The following is a 21,515-nucleotide window of genomic DNA, read 5'->3' as shown; positions in this document are numbered from 1 at the left end:
CAATTCACATTGACTATAATTCATGAGATCCATAGACAACAATTACAAGACAAAATAATTCTTACAGTACTTTGCATAGAGAAAATTTGTACAAAATCCTAATTATTTGAACCATAAAAGCTCCCACAATAGTGTGATAGGACAAATGGAAAATAAAGGAAAAGAAGTAATTATTTGGATATAGCCTGTAATTCTTAACTGAGTATATAAAGAAAAACAATGACTTTTAAACACTTATTTTACAGTAATTATAATAAGGTTTAATATTAAATTTTTTAACTAAATTATTTTAAATCAAGCAAGAACACATATCAGCTTCTTATAACAAGTAACAGATTTACCCTTATTTATGAAATTCAACTCCCATAGAGTCACAAGAACAAGTAGTTAATTAAATATTCTAGATTCCATCTTTTAAGGAATTGCCTACTGTTTTCCTACATGAACTATATACAAATAGATAAGATTTATTATTTGTATCAAATGTTACTGAGTTTCATAATGTGCACTCAGTCTTTTAAAAAGTAGATAAGAAGTGCTATTTATAGTTCATTTAAGGAGTTGTGTGCAGCAGCAATTTGTTTCTCAATTTCAAAGATTTTTTTCAGTTACCCATTCACGCATTCATCCCCTGCAGGGAATACATCTTATTGTAACAAAGCTTTAAGTTTTACCAGTTTTCTAAAGAGAATTCAACAATCAAATAATACACACTGACAATTTGAGATCTACAAAGTGAATAAATTATATGATTTAAGAACATCCATGAGATATAAAAGGCTTTATACATGGAGTACATTATATATTCCAAGTATTTTGCGTGTTAAACAAAGGTTTTATTCACTTAGGCTTCTACTTCTATCCTGTGTATACACATTCTACTCTTCCTTTGAGCCCAGTTCCTTTGAAACCTAACTCATCATGAAATTTCCATAGGTTGCCTTCAGGCTTAACTGGTAATTAGGTACTACAATGAATACAGTTTATGTACAAAAAAATAAATGAAATAAGCTTGGCACTGGTGGCTCTATAATCCTAACTACTCAGGAGGCTGAGATCTGAGGATCATGGTTCAAAGCCAGTCCAGGGAAGGAATTAAACACCAGAAAATCAGAAGTGGTGCCATGGCTCAAGTGGTAGAGCACCTGTCTTGAGCTGAAGAGCTCAGGGACAACACCCAGGCCCAGAGTTCAAGCCCCATGCCCAACACACACACACACACACACACACACACACACACACACACACAAATGAAATACTACAATGAATTCAGTTTATGTACAAAAAAATAAATGAATGCCTGGCTTATGCCTGTTATCCTGAGATCTGGAAGATCAAGATTTGAGGCTAGTCCATGCAGAAAAGTCTGCTAGACTTGGGCTGGGAAGGTGGCTCAGTGGTAAAGCGCTTCCCTTGCATGCATGAGGCCCTGGGTTCGATTCCGCAGCACCACATAAGCAGAAAAAAACTGGCCGTGATGCTGTGGCTCAACTGGTAGAACACTAGCCTTGAGCTGAAGAGCTGAGGGACAGTGCCCAGGCCCAGAGTTCAGGCCCCACGACCGGACCCCTCCCAAAAAAAGAAAGAAAAAGAAAAGTCTGCTAGACTCTGCCTCCAAATAACCAGCAAAAAGCAGGGCTTCAACTATAGTGTTCAATCCTATGGAGTGGGAAACTCTGGATTCAAGCTCCCATACAACAACAACATCAGTAAATGAATAATGTTCTACATTTGGTCTTACAAGATCCTATTTGTCTCGTTCTTTCATTTGTTGATTCACTTATCCAAAAATCATTGTATTTATTATCTTCTATGTTCCATTCATTAAGCCCATGTAAAAAAGCATTCTTGGTACTCACCTAGTCTATGGTCCAGTAGAGAGAACAGAAGCTCAAATGTCCATGGTCAGGCAGCAAAGCTGGCTATATATAGGAAAAATTATATTCCTCTCTTAATTGAACATTTGTTTTATAAGATATCATATTGAAAATTTTGTTACTATAATCTAGGCATATTAGTGTAACCCAGCTGCTTGGGAGACAGAGGCTAGCAGAATCATAGCTCCAAGCAAGCCTAGGGCAAACAAGTTATAAAAACTATCTTACCAAATAAGACAGATATTATTGTTTGTGCCGTGGTTCCATCTATGGGAGGGGGAGGGGGAGGCATAGATTGGAGGATCAAAAGCTAAGGCCAGCCATGGGCTAAAAAAAAAAAAAAGACTGGTCCTATCTGAAAGTTAACTAAAGCAAAAAGAGCTGGGATAAAGAAAGACACATGTGATAGAGTAGCTACCTGGCAAGCAAAAGGCCTTGAGTTCAAAAACCCCAGTTCTTCTAAATTAAAAGAGATGTTTTTGACTATTTAGATTGTTTAAGATATTTAGGTAATGACTAAGAACTAAGAATAATGATAGGTAGGTAATATATTGGGACTGGTCTTTTATTCTATCTTACGATAGTAATAAAATGATATTTGTAATGATTATATAAAATTACTCTTGATTGGTATTTGAATTTATAATAAGTGATGAACTTTTTAAATGATAAAATAGATGTTTTCACCAGAGAAAAAATAACAGAAACAAGAAACAAATCACAATGATGGGAAGTTCTGGGAACAAGTTCACCCAAGCACACATGCACTATGCAAAGGAGGGAGGGGCCAATCAGCCCCCCCCACCCCCCGTAGCACTTAGCATGCAACTTCTTGCCATACAGACCAGTAATTAAGAAGGCATGGAAAAACTAACTACTAAGAACAGCCAGATGAGTAACTAACTTTTACAGATGCATACTTGGTAATAATAGCTAATTTTTATTAGTAGTGAATCACCAGGCTATATTCAGGCTACTTTATGAATGAAACTCATTTAAACTAATAAAACATTATTTGCTGATAATGAAATTGAGGCATAGAGAGTTATTAAATAGCTTATTGAAGCTCACATTGATGATAAGAAGTTTCAAACCCAGGTAATCTAGCCCCAGAACTCACAGAATTAATCTATCATGCTAAATTTAGCATGTTTTACATACAGCATGTAGATTAATTCTGTGATTAATTCTGGATTAGCACATGTTTGAATATTTGCTGGCCAGTTGAAGATTATAATTGGCTGGTAAATAGCCCATAAAGAGTGTTTTACTTGCTGCCATATACATTTCTTTTCCATTATTCACCAAAAGGACACTTGGTGACATACAATTCACTAGACCTCATACAAGATGGTAAAGATAGCTGAAGAGGTGAGATACATTCATGTCCCCAGAATATCTGGGAATCACATCTCTGTAGAAGCCTGAGTGCTGTCAGTGTTCAAAACAGCAACACTTCCTTCTCTCTATAATCAAGAGACCAGGCCAGTGGACTAATGGACTCCATTCTCTAGCTTTGGAGTAGAAGGGGTGAGAGTGGGGCAGAAAGGAGCAGGTCAGAGAAGTCTTCTGAGGATTAGTAAAAGCTTTGATTAGTAGGTAAAGCCAGGCAGTAACCTGAGAAAAAGTGTAGGCAATGAATGGGCTTCTCATCTTCTCAAAACTTCTAAAAGAATAAGCTGTTTTACTTGGAAAATTCAGTAATTTTTTTTCCATGACTTGTTAGGATCATTCCAAAACCAATGGATACAATGAGTATGATTTCCTCTGCTGCTATTGGAATGATCAAATTCGGGGTAGGCTCAAATTCCGGCCAAGGACCTTAAGTAATCAACCATTTTATCTCCTTCAGGGCGATTCTGGTGGCCCACTAGTACAAGAAGACTCGCGGAGGCTTTGGTTTGTGGTGGGCATCGTCAGCTGGGGCTATCAGTGTGGCCTGCCAGATAAACCTGGTGTGTATACCCGAGTGGCAACCTACCGCAACTGGATTAGAGAACAAACCCGCGTGTAGTCCAATAAACACATCTGTGTTGCAAAGTCTGTATGCAAGTGTGTCTGTCTAAACTTCTGAAGTTTTACTTTCCAGCTGAAAAAAAAGAAGAGATGCTACCTTTTAGCATGCTTTTATATAAAATACATCTTGGCAAATGCTATTTAATCTTTATCACTATTAATTTAATGTTTTCTCAAGAAAATGACAAGATTCTTGTATTCTGTAACAGAAGAGACATAGCTTTAAGAATGTAATTATACTTGTGTTAAATGCTAGTACTAAGAAAAGTAGGCACTTTTCTAGTGCATTCTAAAATCATCATCATCATCATCATCTGGACAAGTCTGAAGGTCACAGTGTATCCTTGAGGAAGTCTCATTTAAGCTGAAAAACAAAGAAAAGTGTTGAAACTGAAGAGGAGCAGAACAGCATTCAAGATTCAAGATAGAAAGAACTACTTGACCCAAGAAAATTAGCATTTATTTAAAATCCCTGCTTACTCAGTGTTTTGTGGGATGTGTGAGTCCTGAAATTAGAAATGTAAAGTCATTGTACTGACCCACAGCAATCCTAATTATCCTGAGCACACTCCAGCTCCCATAGGTACTCTCTGAAGATACTATGAAATTCATCACCAGAACCAAAACAATTCAGTCCTCTGAAGGACTGGAATAATCCTAGCTTTGATGGTGACTTTCATTTTAAAATATTGTAATCTATATCTCCTCCGAAGACACGCTGAAGAACTGTGCCTTCACAATCTTCTCAACACCTTTACAATACCATAGAACTTCTTTTTTTTTAGGGGGGGGTGTCCAGCCTGAACTCTGGGCCTGGGCGCTGTCCCTCAGCTCTTCAGCTCAAGGCTAGCACTCTACCACTTGAGCCACAACACCACTTCCGGCTTTTTTCTTTTTGCTTATGTGGTGCTGAGGAATCAAACCCAGAGCCTCAGGCATGCAAGGCAAGCACTCTACCACTGAGCCACCTTTCCAGCCCCCATAGAACTTCTTAATTACTAAATAATAGCAATTTTAAAAAGAGATTTGATTAACATGTCAGAATTTCCTGCTAACAACTCCCTACCACCTGTAGTTATTTTGGGGAGTAAACGGATGATTAATATATAAATCTTAGTAATCAATAGAAAGTTAAAGAGAGAGTAAAGGGGGAAAATTTTGAACTGCAAAGAGAAAGGGTAAATATCTAAATATCAATAAAACTATCTCAGAGAAGCTGGGCACCAGTGGTTCACCTCTGTAATCCTAGCTACTCAGGAGACTGAGCTCTGAGGATCATGGTTCCAACCCATCCCAGGCAGGAAAGTCTGTTAGCCTCTTATTTCCAAAAAAAAATCAGAAAAAGCTAGAAGCCACTGTGGTTCAAGTGGTAGAGTGCTAGCCTTGAGCACAAAGAGGCTCAGGGACAGCGCCCAAGACAGAGTGCAAGTCCCAGGACCAGCAAACAAACAAAAACTCTCAGAGAAGAAAATCTCTCTCTCTCTCTCTCTCTCGCTCTCTCTCTCTCTCTTTCATGCACATACACACACACACACCACCACCACCACCACCACCACCACCTACCACCATCGCCATCACTATCACTAAGGAGTATAAATAAAATAAAATTCATTAAAATTTATGGCACTGCAGTGTATATGATCTGAATCACAAAATGTTATGAGTTTTTACAGGCTTCTAGTGTAGCTGAAGTTTGCTTACGCATGATCTTCATGTGTCGGCTTCTTCCTACAAGCTAACTCTCTATGCCTTGGTATCAGATCATTCCAGGTATTGTGAGGAAAACTCTTTGCATTTCCTGATGTAAAAGTTTGAAGAGACTGACATCAAAGCAAACTTTTCGGAAGGAAAGTTCAAAATGTAAGCAACTTTTGATGAAATGTACAAACTTATCTTTGGTACACTTCAGCTCATCAAATAAACTCTTTTACAATCTTTCCCTGCCACATTGTTTATGGAAGTTATGGTTGCTGAAAGTCCATGTATTTAATTAGTTTTTCCAGTGAGAGAACTGCCGGCCAGACTCGAAAGGCTTGGCACTTTTGCTGCCTTATAATCAAGCTCTATTAATGGGGCAAGCGTCCAGCATGACACTCCCTGGTTGAGCCCTGTGAAGACAACTTTTAAACTGTTGGTCTAGAGTAAGGCTCAAGAGGAGGGTGTCTTTGTCTCTGGCTGCATCTGTGTGTTTGTTTTTGTGTTTTCACGTGTGCCCTTGTGTGACTACAGACACTGTAAATCAGTATGGATGATCACCGAAAACTAGCACCACAAACTAGTTGGGGAAAGAGTAACTACTGTCAAGAAGAATTTGGCATATAGAAAGCAAACATGTTGGTATAATTTGGGGAGGGGAAGGGAAAAAACAAAATGATTAAATAGGGATACAGGTTGACCCATTGCAACAATGAGATGTAGAAGATGCTTTGTTGAAAAACAAACTTTACAATTTAGGCAGGGCAGGGGGGGGAGTGTAGTTGTGGAGATGGGAGGAAAGGATGGTAGGGGAAAAACAAAGGAGGAGGCAACAATGCTTGATAAGAAATGTGCTCATTACCTTGCTCATGTAACTGTAACCTCTCTGTACAGTATTTTCACAATAAAAACTTATTAAAAAAAAGAAAGCAGGGGGGAGGATGGGAAGGGATTGGAAGGGGAAACAAAGGAGGAGGCTACAATACTTGATAAGAAATGTACTCATTATCTTGCCCATGTAATTGTAACCCCTCTGTACAGTATTTTCACAATAAAAAAAGAAATGTACTCATTATCTTGCCCATGTAATTGTAACTCCTCTGTACGATATTCTCACAATAAAATATAAAAGAAAAAAGAAAAAAAGAAAGCAAACATGTTAGCCAATTTTTTAATGAAAAGTAGAGTGAATATTAATATTACAACTAGTCTGAAAATGGTAAACAGAAATATCAAATACAGAATTATTTAAGAAATCTTAGTGCAAACAATTGATTGTTTACTTTACTAACTGCAAATCTTAATTATGTCATTCATTTAAGAAAGGTATTGAGCTCTTCCTGGTCTCTAGTAGGCACAATTGAAACAAAGATAAATAAGGCTTAGTCTTTACCCTTCATGAAAAGTGCTGTTGAAAAACATTATGTGATGTGACGTTGTAAGTATCATTTTAAACATTTATTACAGGATAAAAAATTGTTTAGGAAGACCCTTTAAAAACTGATGGAAATCATATTTATTTTATTATACATCAAAAGTTAGTATTCCATAAGGTCAAGTTGCCATGAGCCATATTTATCCTGTGGTTAGAGGAAAGAGAGACATGAACCTTTCAGATTATAGGTATAAATCTTTCTTAGGTTTTAGCTTTCTCTTCCTGATGCTAACTATGAAATAATCTGGAGACCAACATGAATTTTTCTTCCTGTACTTTTTACACACATGCATAACCTAAGTGTTAAAACTCAATCCTTTCTACTCTTATATAATCAGTTTGACTAGTCAACAGAGAAATTTGATCTTCTTTCTAATAGTTCATTTCAATAAGAAGCCTGTCTTGAAGGAAAAAGTCCACTGTCCATTTTTAAGCAAAAGCTGAATAATCACCTTCATTTCTGTGATGAGTTTTGTTTAAAAATCAGATCTTTGCCAAAGTCCCTTCCAAGTCTAAGATGCCACCCATAGTAAAAAAATAACTTTAAGAAACACAAGATCTTCATGAGAAAGAGGAGCTGCAAAATGTTGGGGTGTTTGTTACTGATGCACAACCACAAAAGAAATCATTTAAAGAGATCAAACCATTCAAATGAAATAACAATCCATTTTGGAGGAGAATTCCAATGAGTGGAATTTAAAAAAGAACAGGATATTCTTTTTTAAAATTTCATTTTATTGTAAAGATGCTGTACAGAGGGATTACAGTTGCATGAGTAAGGTAATGAGTACATTTCTTGTGGTTGAACATGTTTACTCCCCCCTCCAAAGTTGTAAAGACATTTCCAATGTAGTTTCTGGTGAGTTTCATTGTTGCAATGGGTCATCCTCTATCCTTGATTCCCCTTTCCCTCCCCAAATTAGATAAATGTATATACAAGATGCAGGGTACCACAATCAAATACAGTGACAACAGGGAATATACATAGGGGAAAGAACATACAAAAGAACCAAAAAAATCACATAGTACATTAAAAACAATTTTTAAAACCCTCTTGTGCCCATATCTTGAGGTTCATTTTGCTTAGTATCGTCATAGATGTACATAGCTTTTGAGCTTTTGTAGAACATGACATTCTTTTTTTTTTAATTGTGAAAATATTTTACAGAAGGTTTACAATTACATGGGCAAGATAATGAGTACATTTCTTATCAAGCATTGTAGCCTCCTCCTTTGTTTGCCCTTCCCATCCCTTCCCAGCCTCCCCACCCTCCGCCCTCCCACCCAATCCTTCCCCCACCCCCACCAAAGTTGTAAAGTTCGTTTTCGACGTGACAACTTGTACTTCTCATTGTTGCAATGGGTCCACTTGTATCCTTATTTAAATGACTTGTTTTTCCCCTTCCCCTCCACAAATTATACCGACATCAAATACAGTGAAAGCAGGGGTTATAATGTGAGGGAGGGACATACAAAGCAACAAAGAAATAATCTTATAAATGCATTAGAAACAAATGCATGAAAGAAAAAAATATTTAAATACATATCTTAGGGTTCATTTTCCTAACTTCACCTTATCTGACCTTTTCTGCTTGACTCATACATAATACTAGATATTTCAAATAAGGGAAACCATGGGACCTATGTTTTTTTGGGCTTGGCTTACTTCACTTAATATAATTTTTTCCAAGTCTTTCCATATACCACATTTTCTTGATCCATTCATCTACTGAGGGATATCTGGGTTGGTTCCATATCTTAGCTATGGTAAATAATGCTGCAATAAACATAGTTGTGCTGGTAGCTTTAGTGTGGCCTTGTTTGTGATCATTCGGGTAAATGCCCAAAAGTGGGATTGCTGGGTCATAGGGGAGCTCTATGTGGAGTCTTTTGAGTAACCTCCATACTGTTTTCCAAAGTGGTTCAACAAGTTTACACTCCCACCAACAATGCAGTAAGGTTCCCTTCTGTCCACATCCCCTCCAGCATCTGTTGTTATTAAAGTTCTTGATTATAGCCATTCTAACTGGAGTGAGGTGGTATCTCAATGTTGTTTTGATTTGCATTTCTTTTATGGCTAGGGAGGTTGAGCATTTCTTCATGTGGAAGAGGACATTCTTGAGAGCTGTCTATAATCTACTTCCAATCATACAAATGAGACTGAAATTGCAAGTGCAACTGTTAAAAAAAATTGAGGTTTATTTTTTTCTACAAAAACCATCAACCTTTCTATTCATTAATTTGTTTTTGTCTATCCACTTATTCTTTGAGTTGTCATAGTTTTTGAATACTTACCATGAGACAGCACTTTCTAGACTATTACCTGCATTTTAGGAAAAAGAGAAGCAAGCAAACTATTCGCATGTATGATGATCTTGAGGTGACAAAGTTTAGAGAGGTTGTTGAATTTTAAGAAACCAATGTGCAGCTTTGCTCAGTGGCAAAGACTATGTAAAGTTCTTTCTCATAAGAAAGACACCTCTATTTTGAAGACTTCCTTTAAACATACCCCAACCAAAAGGGAGATTGTGTGTGTGTGTGTGTGTGTGTGTGTGTGTGTGTGTGTGTGTGTGTCATATCTGGGGTTTAATTTCAGGTCATGGACACTATCCTGGAGGTTTTGTGCTCAAGGCTAGTGCTTTTGCACTTTGAGCCACAGCACCATTTCCAACTTTGTAGTAGTTAATTGAAGATTAGTGTCTATAGATTTGCCTGCCCAAACTGGCTTTGAACTGCAATCCTCAGATGTCAGCCTCTGGAGTAGCTAGAGTTGTAGGCATAAACCCCTGCCAACCGGCTTATATGTTTAATATACTCCCATAGAAAAGCAAAGCAAATAGTTTAATAATTTTAGGTAAATCAAACAAAAAGGCTTATACTAACAAGGTTAAAAGACATGCAACAATAAACATAAGAGTCTTTATTATAATGTTTGCTTCGTATAGACTTGAGATTAGCCTAGTTGAAAGAAAATATTTTCTTATAGCCAACCACATATTTTAAATTGTGTACATATCAAAAACTTCAATGAGACATTATCTTTTTTAGAAAATTATATTTTTGTTATCTTTAAGTAGTTGTATAAAGGAGTTACCATTCAACAAATCAGTTTATAAGTACAAGGCATCTTAATCAGTCACCCTTTTATCATTCTTACCAAACTTCAAATCCTCCTCTTAATTTTCTTAATGTTATAGGATATGCATTGGATATTGCCACTGCATTCTCCCCTCACTACCTTTCTTCATTCGTCTACTTTCTCTTCCCTGATCTCCTCCTCCCCTCCTCTATACACACAACTTTAAAGTGCCAGTTCCTTGGTATTAACTTTGTTGGAATATGAATTTCTCTCCCCCACTTACCCCCACCACAGTACTAAGGCTTAAACTCAGGGCCTGGGCCACTTTGTGCTCATGGCTAGCACTCTACCACTTGAGCCACAGCACCACTTCTTGTTTTCCCTAAGTAGTTTATTGAAGAGAAGAGTCTTATGAACTTTTCTGCCCAGGCTGACTTTGAACTATGATCCTCAAACCTCAGAGTAGCTAGGATTACAGGTGTGATCCACTAGGCATGAGCCCACTTCTGCTGTGCAGAATATGAGTTTCCCTAAAGAATAACACCATTTGATTTCTCCCCTGTAAACACCATACTTCAGTTAATATATTTGTGTATGCTTGCATACATGTGTGTTTATTTTATAAATTAGTTCTAGCCTCCATATATGAGAAAAATATATCATTTGTCTCTCTGGGACTGACTTACCTCATTTAATGTAATTTTTCCAGGTCCAACTTTTTCTTGAAAATAATAGTTTTCCTAATGGAAGAGTAAAATTCCATTGTTTATATATACCACATTTTTAATCCATTCATCCACTGAGGGTATATGGACTGTTTCCATACGCTGGCTTTGTGAATAGTGCAACAATTGAATGTGGTTGCACAAGCAGCTTTACTGCATCATAGTTTGTAATCTCTTGGATAAATGCCCAAAACTGGAATTCCTGGATCATAGGATAATTCTATATTTAGATTTTAAGGACTTTCCAAACTATTTTCCAGAGTGTGTGGACAAGTTTACATTCCCATTTACAGTGAATTAGGGTTCCTTTTCCCACATATTTGTGCCAGCATCTGTTATTGTCTGTATTGTTGATGATGGCCATTCTAACTGAAGTGAGATGAAATCTCAGTATTATTTTGATTTGCATTTCCTCATGACTCAAGATATTGAACATTTCTTGGTGTGTCTATTGGTCACTTTTACTTCTTCTGAGAAGTCTCTATTTAGTTCATTTGCCTTTCATAATAGGATTATTAATTCTTTGAGGGCTTCATTTCTGGAGCTCTTTGTATATTATAAATATTAGCTTGCTGTTTGATATATAGCTGGCAAAGATCTCCCATTCTGCAAGTTTCTTTATCACTTGTCAGCTATGTGTTCTGATGTGCAGAAAGTTTGGTGTAATCCCATTTGTTAAATCTTTCTTTGATTTACTAAGGCCCTGGAGCTTTACTCAAAAGTTCCTGCCTGAAAGAATGACATTGCCCCATTTGTTAGGAAATGGAAAGACTTGGAAAAAATTATATTAAGTGAAGTAAGCCAGGCCCAAAGAAACATAGGTCCCATGGTTTCCCTTATTTGCAATATCTAGTATATGTCTGAGTCAAGCAGAAAAGGTCAGATAAGGTGATGTTAGGGAAATGAACCCTAAGATATGTACTCAAATGTTTTTTTTTTCCTTTCTTGCGATTGTTTCTAACACATTTATAAGAGTATTTCTTTGTTGCTTCGTATGTCCCTCCCCCACAGTATAACCCCTGCTTTCACTGTATTTAATGTCGGTATAATTTGTGGAGGGGAAGGGGAAAAACAAATCGTTTAAATAGGGATATAGGTGGACCCATTGCAACAATGAGATGTACAAGTCGTCTGTTGAAAACGAACTTTACAACTTTGGTTGGGGGGGTCCGGGAGCGGGGAGGATCAGGGTGGGGGGGGGAGGATGGGAAGGGTAAACAAAGGAGGAGGCTACAATGCTTGATAAGAAATGTACTCATTATCTTGCCTATGTAATTGTAACCCCTCTGTACAGTATTTTCACAATAAAAAAAATGTAAAAAAAAAAAGTTCCTGCCTGTGCCAAGTTCTAATGTTTCTCCTATTCCTTTATGGTTTCAGGTCTTACCTTGACGTCTTTGATACATTTTGAATTGATATTAGTGACAGATAGGGATCCATTTTCAGTTTTATGCAGGTGGATATCTAGCTTCCCCTTATTTGTGAAGAGGCTTTATTTCTTTCATCCTGTTTTGAATTGATATTAGTGACAGATAGGGATCCATTTTCAGTTTTATGCAGGTGGATATCTAGCTTCCCCTTATTTGTGAAGAGGCTTTATTTCTTTCATCCTGTTTTGAATTGATATTAGTGACAGATAGGGATCCATTTTCAGTTTTATGCAGGTGGATATCTAGCTTCCCCTTATTTGTGAAGAGGCTTTATTTCTTTCATCCTGTTTTTGGACCTCTTACCTAATATCACATGGTTATAAGTATGTAAGTTTATTCTAGCTCTTCTATTCTGTTCAAGGTCCTTGGGCTTGTTTTTGTACCCAATACCATCACTGTAGTTGGTAGTAGTATTTGAAATCTGGAATTGTTATACCTCCAACACTATTTATTTTGCCCTGGATTGCTTTTGCAATCAGGACCTTTTATGGTTCCATATGAACTTTTGGATGTTTTTCTCTCTCAGTGAAGAATGACATTGATATTTTGCTAGGTGCTGACTGAAGTTGTTGATTGCCTTAGGCAGTATTGCCATTTTCACAATATTAATTCTGCCAATCCAGGAACACAGGAGGCTTTTCCATTTCCTAATGTCTTCTTCCATTACCTAATGTTTTCTTCAATGTTTTATAGCTTTCATTGTAAAGGTCCTTTACTTGCTTGGTTAGGTTGAATCCTAGGGTTGGTTTGTTTCTGTTTGAGATTATTACAATTAAATTGCTTTCCTGATTTCACTCTCAATATTCTCATTTTGCATGCAGAAATCTGATTTTTGTGGATGGCTGTTAAAGCTTGCTACTTTGCAGAAGTTATTTATATCTGCTATAGATACAGGATTCGGTTAGGAACTTTTTATAGACTTCATTTTAATTATTCAAATAAAGTTTTATGTCTAAGAAAGCAGGCACCAGTGGCTCGTGCCTGTAATCCTAGCTACTCAGGAAACGGAGGATTGTGGTTCAAAGCCAGCCGGCGGCAGGAAATTCCATGAGTCTCTTATCTCCTATTAATCTCCAGAAAATGAGAGGTGGCACTGTGGCTCAAAGTGGTAGAGTGTTAACCTTGAGTGCAAAGGGTTAGGGACAGTGTCCAAGCCCAGGGTTCAAGCCTCATAGCTAACAACAACAACAAAAAAAAAAAACAAGCAGGATATAAATTGTGTATTTACAGGTTAGGTTTTTGCTGGAACTCAATAACTTTTTACTGAAATTTAATGTTTTAATTAATCTTTTGGTAGTACTGGGGGTCGAATGAAGGTCCTCAAACTTGCTAGGCAGGCATTCCACCACTTGAGTCTCACCTCCTTGGCCTATTTTGGAGATAGAATCTTGTGTTGTGCACAGGCCATCCTGGACTGCAGTCTTCCTATTTATGCTTTTTTTATAGCTGGAATGACAGGCATGCACCATCACAGTTAACCTATTTGTTGATGTAGAGTCTCATTAGCTTTTTGCCTATCTAGCTCCAAACTGCATTCCTCCAGTCTCTGTCTCCTGAATAGCTGAGATGATAGAACTGAGCCTCCATGCTCAATCCACTGAAATATATTTCTTTTTTAATTTGCAAATGCTAAAAACACATGGGTTACAGCTACATAAGCCAAGTAAAGAGTATATTTTCTTTTGGACAATATCACTCCTTTCCTTACTGTCTCCCAGTGTTTCCTTCCCATCCCACCTACAAGATATATAGATCATTTTCAACATAGCATCCAGTGAATACCAATGCAGCATTTGATCACTCCCTGGCCCTCCACTTTACACTCACAAAGGCAAACAAATAAGTCAAAAAGAAAAGAAAACAAAAATAGCACATAAAGAAAAAGCCTCTTGCTTCCATTTCCTAGAGTTCATTTTGATAAATATTATTTTGTATGATCAGATGCACATATGGTCCTCAGTGTGTCCTTTGGTCTCATAGTGTAAAATTTATTTTTTAACTTAAATATAAAAATGTCAAAGAATATACATATTCATAGTGTAGCCATTAATGTTTGGATATTCACACAATGTACATTGCGTAATGTATAAGTCAAAGTAAATATATCTATCTCCTAAAATATTTCTCATTTCTTTATGGCTAAAGTTATGAATAAAATGATTTTTGGAACTGAGAAGACATCAAAGTACAAATAACATATATATTATGTATTATATATATATATATAGCACACAACCATTCATTAGCATGTTAATAATGCTAGTTTTATATATATATTAGATAAAATTTCAACATAATTGAACCATAAATCATCATTAGCACATATATGTATAATCATTAACAAAATTGAAAGTACATTTACTAAAATATCACATGCATCTCAGAATTATGTCTTAAATTTAGCTTTTTTATTATTTTATTTAAGTTTTTCAGAAAATAATCTTTTTAAACCTTTTAGAAATGTTAGTTTTGTCTCATTTTTTAAAATTATTTTTATTATCTTTAAGTAGTTGTACAAAGGAGTTGCCTTTCACTAAAACAGTTTTTTAATATAATGCATCTTGATCACTGTCAACATTCTCAACCACCCATCCCAACTCACCCCTTCCCTTACTTATGAAAATGATGTTTTCTAAACGGCCTACTTAATTATGTTCACAAACCAATAAATATAACATGTTCTCAAACCAATAAATATAGCCAGGCATGTAGGCAGAGTTCTGCAGTCAGGCCCATTAGAGACTGAGCAGGGGAATAATAAGTTTCAGATCAGCCTGGGCTACATAGTGAGAACTTTTCTCCAAAATAAGTATTCAAATGTTTTTCTTTCATGCGATTGTTTCTAACATATTTATAAGATGATTTCTTTGTTGCTTTGTATGTTCCTCCCCCACGATATAACCCCTGCTTTCGCTGTATTTGATGTCGGTATAATTTGTGGAGGGGAAAGAAAAAAACAAATCGTTTAAATAGGGATACAGGTGGACCCATTGCAACAATGAGATGTACAAGTCGTTTTGTCGAAAACGAACTTTACAACTTTGGTGGGGGGGCGATTCCGTTGGGGACTTGGGGGGGGGAGGCTGGGAAGGGATGGGAAGGGGAAACAAGGAGGAGGCTACAATGCTTGATAAGACATATACTCATTATCTCGCCAATGTAATTGTAACCCCTCTGTACAGTATTTTCACAATAAAAAAAAAAAAGAAAAACGAACTTTACAACTTTGGGAGGGGGGAAGATGGGGGGCGGCGGGGAGGGGGGGAAGGCAGAGATGGGAAGGGATAGGAAGGGGAAACAAAGGAGGAAGCAACAATGCTTGATAAAAAAATGTACTCATTATCTTGCTCATGTAATTGTAACTACTCTGTACGGTATTTTCATAATAAAAAAATTAAAATAATAAAAAAAATTAAAAAATTTTAAAAAATTAAAGGAAAAAAAGAAACTGTAAGCCAGGTGCTGGTGGCTCACGCCTATTATCCTAGCTATTCAGAAGGCTGAGATCTGAGGATTGTAGTTCAAAGCCAGCCTGGGCAGGAAAGTCTGTGAGACTCTTATCTCCAATAAACCACCAGAAAACTGGAAGTGCGCTGTGGCTCAAATAGTAGAGCACTCACCTGGAGCTGTACCTCAGCTGGAGGGAAAGCTTCCAGGCCCCAAGTTCAAGCACCACGACCACAAAAAAAAAAAAAAAAAAAAAAAAAAACCTAGCTACTTAGGAGGCTGAGATCTGACCATTCAAAGCCAGCCCTGGCAGGGAAGTCTGTGAGATTCTTATATCCAATAAATCACCAGAAAACCAGAAGTGGTGCTGTGGCTCAAGCGGTAGAGCGCTGGCCTTAAGTTGAATAGTTCAGGGACAGCGCCCAGGCCCAGAGTTCAAGTCTCACGACATACACACACACACACACACACACACACAAAACAGTATGTTTTTACTAAATGATTTTTAAATATTGAAATATCTCTGTTTTTTTATTTTGTATAGTCCCTCATCACCAGCAACATTTCATCTATAAAATGTTTGTTGTTTTAAAGCTGGAAAGGGAAGAACACAGATTTTATTCGTACTTCTAAAAAATTTCATTTAAATTTTTTTCCTGAAAGGGTCAAAAGGGTCTATAAATAAATAGGGCACCACATTTTAGACTCCTTCATACTTAAAAATGCAAGTGTGGGCAGTATAATGATACCATGAAGTGATTTTAAACTTTTTCAAACAAATCTATTGCACTGCTGGCAATCATAATATTTTCCAAATTCTCTTTCAGCTTTTATCCAAATACATACATACTTTAGTCCATTTGCGATCATAATATATAGCAAATCTTCTATTCAAACTTTTTATTTTATATTTTATACTTATTATCATTCTATGCTTATTTGTGATAATTATCTGAATGTATAAATTTACATGCCATTACATCAGCTAATCTACTATACAGTTTAGTACTAGCTGTTCACATTTTCATTACAATCCAATGGTTCATTGACTAGCTGATTTTAATAGCATCTTATAAAGCAGACATTAAAATTATAATTTTAAAAAAGGAAAAGAAGAAAAAATACTTTTCACTTTTGAGAATATCCTCGTTTACATGATTACAAATGTTAGATTGACATAGAGGACATCTTCAAGCATATAAAATTAGGGAGTTTCAGAGGAATCTTGGAATTACCCTTTTCGATGATATGTTCCTATGCCATGGTTTTACCATGGATATCATTTAAGGTTTTTCCTTAACAATTTCAAACATCTCATTCCTTGATTCCCATCCACAGCTGAGGGATTAGGTGTCACTTCTTGTGTTCAAATGATTATTCACATTGTTCTATCTAGGGTTTACTTCAGTTTCTTTTTATTGTCAGACCATTTGACTGCCTTCATCGAAAGGTTGCAAGCATCTAAGAGTATTGTTTCTAATTCTGTAGTTAGCATAGTTCTAACTCTACAGAAGTTGTGCAACAGTTGTTGTGGTGGTTGGAATTTTTATATCAGTGAAGGAAGACAGTATTGTGTATCAAAACTTCATTTTAGACAGTCATTCAGGATGGTTTTCATCTGGTCTCTTATCTAATATGCCCAAGCACTGTGTACATTGTGTTGCAAGATTCTAGGAGTTTATTACAGTTTATGAGCTTCAGATGATAAAGAAGTATCCTTTGAGAAACCCACATGAAAAAAGTTAGATTGGGAGGAGCCTTTAAGGATGAATAGGACTTATAGAGATGAATAAGGATGGGAAGAATTCACTATATATTTAAAACACAAACACAACCATTAAATGTAATTTATAATTTTTGAAGAATATAGATATAAATGATCACAGTCCTATTAATAACTGAAATATCAACTACAATTGTGATTCTTTTATCATAATATTTGTTTTTGGGAAGAAAGGACAATGCTAGAGACCATAATAAGCGGAGTCTCTTTAACAAAGACTTTTAGCAGGAAGCCTTCTTTCCCAACATAAAAAAAGAGAAACTTCTTTCCTGTAGTCCTTGGCCTATGACAAATTCTCTTTCATCTAGGTAGGTGAACATTAAGGTGTGTCCCATCTAATTTCCACACCAATATCAAAACTGGGTTCTAAGAACCAGAACGCTATCCAAAACTGTGGAAAATTACTGGTTAAATCCATAAAAATGTTTAATTAAAACTGAACACACTCTGTAGATTTCAGGGTATCAAACATTCTTTAAAGAGTACTAGTATTAAAGTAGCAGTAAAAATTCCAGGGCAGAATGTTCATGAAAGGATGATACATGATTGAAGGAGACAGAGAGTTATGAGTTGGAAAAGATTCAAACCATAATGGAGGGTTCGAGTTGGAAGAGCTATTTGTTTTCTGTTAAAGAGCTAAAAAGAAGTTGACATAATTCTCAACGTGGATTCTAGGTAGTAAGAAGAGCAGCTGTTCCTCTTCCAAAACCCTAAAAAGGTACAACATCCTTTCCAAACCAGGTGAGATTGTGATGCTTCTTGAGTCAACACAACTGAATTTGAAACTTTGCCCCTACTTACGTCATATATTATTTATTATTTATGGGGGAGCATATGCACAGCTCACGTTTTACTAATGTTTTTAAGTGAATTAGTAAATGCTAGGAAAGCACTTTGAAGATGAAATATTGTGTAAGCTCTAAGTATTATCATTATGCCATTATCATAAAACATATTAAAAATCAGAGAATTTTGTACGCTGGGTAGGTAGAGAATGACTGTGCTGCCCATCACTCCAGGGGAAGATGGCAAAGGGACAGCCACGGGAGAGGCAGGAAGAACGGGCATCTCTGCAGGATGGGTAAGTTGAAAGGGGTAATGCAGGAGAGTTTGCCTTGGTTCTTGAGGTAACTTTTCTGAAGTTTAAAAAAAAAAAGGTCAAATTTGTTAAAGCTACTTAATTTATACTTGAATGTTTTTAAAGCGTTCTCTCAACTTTACTGTAGCAATAGGAGCAATACAAATCCAAAACGAAAATGATTAAGATGGGTATGTTTTCATCATGACAGTCTATTCTGGTTAATTCGGTTGAGAAAATTTTCAATTATGATCAGGAAGTATAAAAATGTAATTGCCCTAATTTGTAGGTGTTTGGGTATTTTATCTTAATTTCACTAAGAACATAAAAAGATACTAGGATATATGTGTATTTCTAATGATGTATGTTAATATAGAGACATAAATACATTGGCAACATGCTGTGGTCTTCCGTTTTAAGTGTTGAGATATCACAGGCTCACTGCTATGTCTTTTAATGATATGATTTAAAGTTTAATTGGAAACAGGAGTGTTTCTTATTAATAATATCATATGTTTACATAGTAGTTGGCCTGACAGCCAAATAAAGATGCACATACAAATGGAAAAATAATTTTTACATTTTAATCCTTAAGTCAAATTAACAGTGTTCACACACACATTCACCTTTCCTAACAATGTCACAAAATGAATTTTGATAATCCATTGAGACTGATACCTTAAAATAAAATTTTACATGAATTGTTTAGCTTGATATCATGCCAATCATGATAGAATCATCTAGATGCTAAGTGAGCAGCACAATATTTGACAAAACAAAACTTCCCAATAAAGTTTTAATAACGTAAATTTTTGTACTCATATTGCATTTAACTTAATGTAATTTCACATTACATTTCTCTCAATTGTAGGGGAAACACTGAAATTTTTTCATCAAATTGTTATTTTAATTCTTTCGATTTACAGTACTCCAGCAAAATCTTCATTTCTGTTTCCAAATCTGTTCTATGTCCTTCATAACAACTTAATCAGTTACTTATACTCCATAAACAATATCTGAGAAATAATATATAGACAAATAATGTATAGACAAATGTATAGATAATAATGTATAGAAAAATCCTGGTTTCATGTCAAGGAATTAAAATTTTTTGAAAACAATTCACTAGTGTTTCTAAAAATCCCTAATTAATTCTTATATCTCTCATTACTATATTATTTTTTAACATTTAATTGGTTTTTAACATTTAAGTTTATTGACACATACTGTGAGTCAGTAAACTCATATAGAAAATTAAGATATGATGTGAAAGCATAGTAGGTTTTTCTTTTTTGGCTTTTTTATTTTTAATACTTTTTCATTGTAAAAATTCTGTACAGAGGGGTTACAGTTACATGAGCAAGGTAATGAGTACATTTCCTATCCAGCATTGCTACTTCCTCCTTTGTTTTTCCCCTACCATCCCTTCCCTCCCACCTCCTCAACTACACTCTCCCGACTCCTTGCCTAAATTATAAAGTTCGTTTTTCAACATAGTGTCTTGTACATCTCATTGTTACAATGGGTCAACCTGTATCTCTATTTAAGCATTTTGTTTTTTCCCTTCCCCTCCATAAGCTAGAGAAGCATACATACAAGATGTAGGGCACTGACATAAAATACAGTGAACATACAAAGAAACAAAAAAATCACATGGTACATTATAAATACATTAGGAACAATAGCAAGAAAGAAAAAAAAACACTTGTGTCCCCACTTGGGGTTCATTTTGCTTAACGTCATCTTATCTGGTCATACATACATAGGTTTTTCTATTCCCCATATCAACTCACCTCAAGGTGCAATTTCTATTCAACATTGAGTGATTTTTTTTAACAAATATTCTGCCCAATGCTTTAAAAAAGGGGAAAATAGAATTAACATTTCTCATACTGCTATTAAAGAATGATCTAAAGAAAAGCATCTGAATATGGACAAAGTTGAATTTTTTAATTTAGGGACATACACAGAATAATCATTCTTCAAATCAATAAAACCTTTTAAAATAAGAATATCTGAATCTGAAAGAAGAAATTGAACCCCAAATGAAACCCCAAATATATTAAAAAATAACCAAAGGACAAATTGCTACCTATATTACTAGTCTTCTCTAGACTTAAAATATCCCAAAGAGAAAATATTGTTTAGTTTGTCCCTTCTGTAACATTTAGAAAACAACACAAGTGATTGATTGTAAAGTCTTTTCCAACTTCACACTAGGAATTTCTCTCACTCTAGGAAAAATGTTCTAAGGAAGGTTGAAATCAAATAATGCAAATTATTAGACAAGAAGCACAGATAAATTGGAAGGGAAAACAATAAACAAAGGCTTCTGTAGACACGTAGACTGAATTATTATAAAAATTCCAATATTCATTTTATTTGATTTAATAATACAAAATTTTTTCTATGGTTCAATTTATTAGAAGGGTACAGTGGAGGAATTAAAAAGTATACCTCAAATATTCACCACATTAGACTTCTCATTTATTTCTCAGTTTTCATTAGTGCTGATCCCATGCAAATTATATTGATTATAGGCAAACATATATTTATAATTATGAAGGAAATTTTCTAAAAATACATACTCAGGTGCAAGAAACTAATTTGTCAGGATTTACCTGACCAATCAGCTGATTTTTTTACCCAGACCTTTAAACATTGTTTTAGACTCAATAAGTGAGTTGATCAAATTGGAAAAGATATTTTCAACTCCTGGGCAGTATTTCCTGAGCCCAGGAGTTTAGAACTAGCCTGAGTAAGACAGCAAGGTCCATTCTTCTCCACCCAAGAAAAAGTTCTTTTTCTCTGAGCTTTTACATATATTTTAAGGTGCTTTTAATACACCAAAAAGTGTGTGGACATCATATATTTATAGAAGTATTGATATACTGACTTCTAAATGGTCAGCATGATTTCTTTTTTTTTTTTTAATTTTTTTTTTTTTTGG

At 35.6% G+C, this 21,515-nt stretch overlaps 2 protein-coding genes across 2 annotated transcripts in view; both read left to right on the top strand.

Annotated features, from left to right (window-relative positions):
* Tmprss11d (transmembrane protease, serine 11D) overlaps positions 1–3,891 on the top strand; it is a 53,543-nt gene extending 49,652 nt beyond the window's left edge. The window contains exon 10 of the mRNA XM_013008934.1: positions 3,730–3,891. Within this exon, the coding sequence (XP_012864388.1) occupies positions 3,730–3,891 (162 nt within the window). The remainder of the gene's footprint in view (positions 1–3,729) is intronic.
* Positions 3,892–18,512: 14,621 nt separating this feature from the next.
* The window catches only part of LOC105980265 (transmembrane protease serine 11G-like), a 43,131-nt gene continuing 40,128 nt past the window's right edge, over positions 18,513–21,515 (top strand). The window contains exon 1 of the mRNA XM_013009003.1: positions 18,513–18,568. Within this exon, the coding sequence (XP_012864457.1) occupies positions 18,513–18,568 (56 nt within the window). The remainder of the gene's footprint in view (positions 18,569–21,515) is intronic.

The sequence above is a fragment of the Dipodomys ordii genome, unplaced genomic scaffold (genome assembly GCF_000151885.1).
Source record: "Dipodomys ordii isolate 6190 unplaced genomic scaffold, Dord_2.0 Scaffold8, whole genome shotgun sequence".
NCBI classification, from domain to species: domain Eukaryota; kingdom Metazoa; phylum Chordata; class Mammalia; order Rodentia; family Heteromyidae; genus Dipodomys; species Dipodomys ordii.
The sequence above is the reverse complement of the archived record's forward strand: the minus strand, read 5'-3'. Positions and strand labels throughout refer to the sequence as shown.